This window comes from Chaetura pelagica, unplaced genomic scaffold, assembly GCF_000747805.2.
Source record: "Chaetura pelagica isolate M959 unplaced genomic scaffold, ChaPel_1.0 scaffold39, whole genome shotgun sequence".
Taxonomy (NCBI): domain Eukaryota; kingdom Metazoa; phylum Chordata; class Aves; order Apodiformes; family Apodidae; genus Chaetura; species Chaetura pelagica.
In genome coordinates this window covers 1,178,112-1,182,657 of record NW_009954614.1, presented here as the reverse complement: position 1 = coordinate 1,182,657, position 4,546 = coordinate 1,178,112, and the positions used below count along the sequence as shown (strand labels likewise).

The 4,546-nt window shown below is 48.5% G+C and overlaps 1 protein-coding gene across 1 annotated transcript in view; it reads right to left on the bottom strand.

The window, feature by feature from the left end:
• Positions 1-1,290: 1,290 nt before the first annotated feature.
• The window catches only part of LOC104395750, a 9,597-nt gene continuing 6,341 nt past the window's right edge, over positions 1,291-4,546 (bottom strand). Inside the window, exons 4-6 of the mRNA XM_010005483.1 lie at positions 4,088-4,225; positions 3,303-3,419; positions 1,291-1,451 (exon numbers count right to left, since the gene is read on the bottom strand). Of these exons, the coding sequence (XP_010003785.1) occupies positions 1,291-1,451; positions 3,303-3,419; positions 4,088-4,225 (416 nt within the window). The remainder of the gene's footprint in view (positions 1,452-3,302; positions 3,420-4,087; positions 4,226-4,546) is intronic.

The window sequence follows — 4,546 nt, the reverse complement described above, 5'->3', positions numbered from 1 at the left end:
GGGCTAGTTTAACACAAACATCCCTCACTTCCAACTACCAAACTGCACTTCACACAGTAAGTACTTCGCTCTGGCAGTGCAGCCCACAGCATTCCTTGTGTCCTGACAGCCCTGCAAAGCTGCCAGGGGCTCAGCTACCTGCTGTCTGGGGCCAAGCCCTTATCCTCTCCTCACTTCTCCTCCTTCCCTGCAGGTCTACCCCAGCTACTCTGTCACACACCTGCCCTGAGGAGAGCAGGACATGCATAGCAACAAAGCTTACCTAAGAGGTTCTATAAATTGCTGCTGTCTGTGAAAATAACACAGCACCAAAAAAGCCTACATGCACAGGCAGATGGCCATCTTAGTCAGCTTGCAGTAGCTAAACCATTACATGAAAGGAACTAAAGCTTGCACTGATAACAATCTCAGCATTATAATCAATGTTTCTGCCAAAATCACACACCAAAGCCCCAGGCACCCTCCTGCTGCAAGCAAGCAAGCAAGCTAGTGGCAGAGCTGTTTTAACTCACTGGCAATTCAAGCAGTTAGGTTCTGGCAAAAGGCAACCATTAGTCCTCTGCCATTATGGGGTACCAAACGGTGAGCAAGCCAGTGTCACCTCCAGGGGTCTGCATGCAGCAGCCCCTACCTCCACTCCTGGCCCCACGCAGCAAGCAGTGAGGGCTGAAGCACAAAGGGTCTGGAGCTCAGAGGAATGATTCAGATAAACACCTGCCAGAGCTGATACCTAGCTGAAACCTCCACTGAGCTTTTGTTTGAAGGGCCTGTGAAAAATGCCTTGAAATCTCCGGAGAAGAGGCTTTCTCAGGAAATTTCTAGCAGGTCCTTGCCTTGTCTGGGGCTGGCAGGCCACTTTAATCTGCCTGTCACACCTGCCCCTTGCAGGAACCACTGGCTGGTTGAAGACATGGCACGAGGTGGGCAGGGAGAAGGAACTGCTCATCTCATTTCAGGCTGTCCTCCAGGGCTCCACAGTTAAGCCGCAGGCCTGTTAACAGGCAAGGCATCAAAGAGCTGCCCAGTTTTGTTTGTTAGTGAACCTGTCAGCCTACAGCAGCGTGGCCACAAAGTCACACATGTACTTTCCCTTATCATGTTTTGTTTTGGTTTGTTTCTGGGATTTTTTTGCTGTTTTGGTTTGGTTTTAATTAGGCTCGCAGGCCTGACATCTCATGTCTTTACCCTGCTAAAATGTTCTGAACCAACTCTTACACACAACGAGACTATGGGATTCAAAGGATGGGTGTCACAGGGTTCAAGGTGGGGCAGAAGGGCAGGCATGCCAGATCAGTCATCAGTTGGATCTGGGAAACAGTCTGAGGCATTTTCCTGGCTCTCCACATCAACTATGACCTCTGGGTCTGGCAGTTCCTCAGGCTCTATCTCCACTGGTACGTTTTCTTCCACCAGTGGCTGGGGCTCAACACCTTGACCTGTCCGGGCAGCATCTGGAAAATAAGGGAGAAATTATTTATAAGTGCCTGCACGATGCTCACCCTCATGGAAATCCTCCCCTTAGTCCCTGATGCTGCAGGCTGCCTAACCTGCAGTTAGTTTCCACTCCACAGGTGTCTACAGGCCAAATTTCAATTTTCTTTGTACCTACTCATTTGTTGAGCTGTCCCTCGTGGTTTCAGACACTTTGGTGTCGAATCTGTCTGCCAAATGTATACCAAAATACCAAGGCCAAATCTATTAAGTTACATCTAGTGATTACAGCTGGCTAACAGCACACATTTAGTATGTTCTCACCAAAACACTTTCCACATAACTTTGGGCTGTTCAGTCTGGAGAAGAGGAGACTCTGAGGAGACCGTATAGCAGCCCTCCAGTACCTGAAGGGGCTACAGCAAAACTGGAGAGGGACTGTGTACAAGGGTGTGTAGTGATAAGATGAGGGGTAATGGCTTTAAACTGAAAGAGGGAAGATTTAGGTCAGACATTAGGAAGAAATTGTTCAGTGTGAGGGTGGTGAGGCACTGGAACAGGTTGCCCAGGGAGGTTGTGGCTGCCCCCTCCCTGAAGGTGTTCAAGGCCAGGATGGATGGGGCTCTGAGCAACCTGGTCTGGTGGGATGTTTCCCTGCCCATGCAGGGGGTTTGAGACTAGATGGTCTTCTAGGTCCCTTCTAACCCAAATCATTCTATAATTCTATGACTTACATATTTTTTCTTTCTTTCTTTCTTGCACTGTGTTCATGAGTAACATTTAATATTTTGAAAGCAGATCAAAGCAGCATCCAAGGTTAGACATAAAGCATCCCTGAGCTGCTGAGAGGCTGGCCGTGGGTACAGTGAAGGACATCAGAAGTGGGGACAGTAGTGCTGAAACCAGGTTATGGCCTGTGTCCTGTTGCTCCAGGTCATAATGTCTCTGCTAGATCTACCTCTGGTGATGATGGTGCTTTACTAGGGAATGTGTTGCCAGTGTTTGTGTTCGTGAAACAAAACTGAGGGAAACCTAATACTAAATATAATGCTCTCAAACACATGGTGTGATTCTTTGGGTGCCCTACACAGGGACAGGAGCTGCACTTGATGATCCTGATGGGCCCCTTCCAACTCAGCATATTCTATGATTCTATAATGCAAATGGAGTATTAGTATTAAGCACTGACAGAACAGGACATTTCTGGAAGGTTTTTATCCCTGCACTCTCTTGACCATACAATGCTAAAGCTGGGGGGTTTTCTTCTTGATTTCTCTGAAGGATTTAAAATGTGACTGTAACCATTAAAATGGTTACCTTTTGCCACTTCAGCCCCAATTTAAGGAAATGCACACACCTCAGATGAGGTTTGGCTGTGTATGGTGGGTGCCATCCTGAAGGTGACTGCTTACAAGAACCAAGCCGATTCTTACAAAATGTTGCTGAAGAGAGGGATGTATGTGTGATAAAACTGCAGGAAAGCTGCTAAGCTGGGTGGGGGGAGAGGGGAGGGAGGGTTTGCTGGTTTTGGGACGTGTGTTTTAGCACCGGAGATGCGGGAACAGACAGTTTGCAGCCTGCAGGCAGCACCCTCTGCAGAATGCCAGTGATGCGGCTGCTGCTGCATCCCACGGCTGGGTGAGGGCAAGAGCTGCTCCTGCGCAGGAGCCGCGCACCAATAAGGTCCTGATGAGTGACCTGCTGCAGCTCCTGCTGTCCCGACAAGACGCAGCTCCCTCCCTGCGCTTGCAAGTCCCGTGCTTCTCTCTCTCTACGGTGGGCTCCCGCCCCGTCAGTCACACACATCCATTCTGTCCCTCGCCCTCCCCAACAGGCCATCTGCCTGGGTTAAATCAAGGCCCTGGACCCACCAGGCTTCGGAGGGCAGTCAGTTTGGGCAGCTTGAGCCTCCACATGGTCTCCGTTGGGGGGGCTCTTCACACCTTCGCTGGAGATCACCGACATTGTAAGTCCATCATCCTTCTCCTCTGTAAAACCAAGATCAGAGGTGTGAAGGAAAGAGGTCCCTCTCCTTGCCTCAGCACATCTATAACAAGGCCAGACCCCCAGCACGTGCATGTGTCTTGTCCTCATGTGGCACTGGCTCTGTTCCCAGAGCAGGCAGATGCAGAGTACAAAGGGCCACTGACAACCTGTCAGGGACCAGCTTGGCCATGCTGGCAGGATCACAGCTTGAGGTGGGCATGGGCAGATTGTACTCAGGGACTGCTGCTGACAAAGGACTTTCATCAGAAGAATTCAGGGCCTTTCAGGATCAGGCCTGAAATGAGGTTCAGTTTTCTTGTGCACAGAGAAGATTTTGCTGTGATTCTTTCTGGCCAGGAGCACATGGTGGCAAACAAGAGGAAAAACAAGAGGAAAAAAAAATAATTAAAAAAAAAAAAAAAAAAAAAAAAAAAAAAAAAAAATAAAAAAAAAAAAAAAAAGAAAGGAAAGGGATTTAACTCAAGACCTGGCTGGTTGCAACAGTTGCCTGTCAGCAAACAGCTTTCTGCTCCACCAGGTCAAGGGAAGGGCTGGAAGACAAGCAGCAACCAATCTGAGGCCAGCTGATGCTGAAGCTACTTCAACCCCAGTCTGCACAGACACTCCTCTGTAAGACTAGTCCCAGAGAGCAACAGTGTTCTCCACTCACCTGAAGGCACTGGGATGAACTTGTGTTTCCTCTTCATGCAGCAACATATGATTGAGGACACAACCACCAGCAGGATAAGGGCACTCCCTGTGCACCCTGCCAGAATGTAAATGAACCACGGGTACTGCAGTAGGTCTCCTGCAAGAAGGACAGGGTGCTGTTACCAGGGTGGAAAAGCTGCTTTCTCCAAACAGGAGAAACCCTGCAGACAGACTACAGCGTGTGGACATTATTATTGCTTTGCTTTGGATAAGGGGACCTGATATTATGAACTGATATTATGAACACATTGCAGTTTTTATGGCACATTGTTTAACTACGGCATGGAATTTTTTGCTAAGAAGAAAGGCTTGCATGGCTATGCTGTGTGCACTTGTTTATTCCTACTCTGACCAGTAACATCTAAGATAATTCATAAATTTAATCAAATTCAGCAGGGAAGGTGGTAGTTTTATGAAA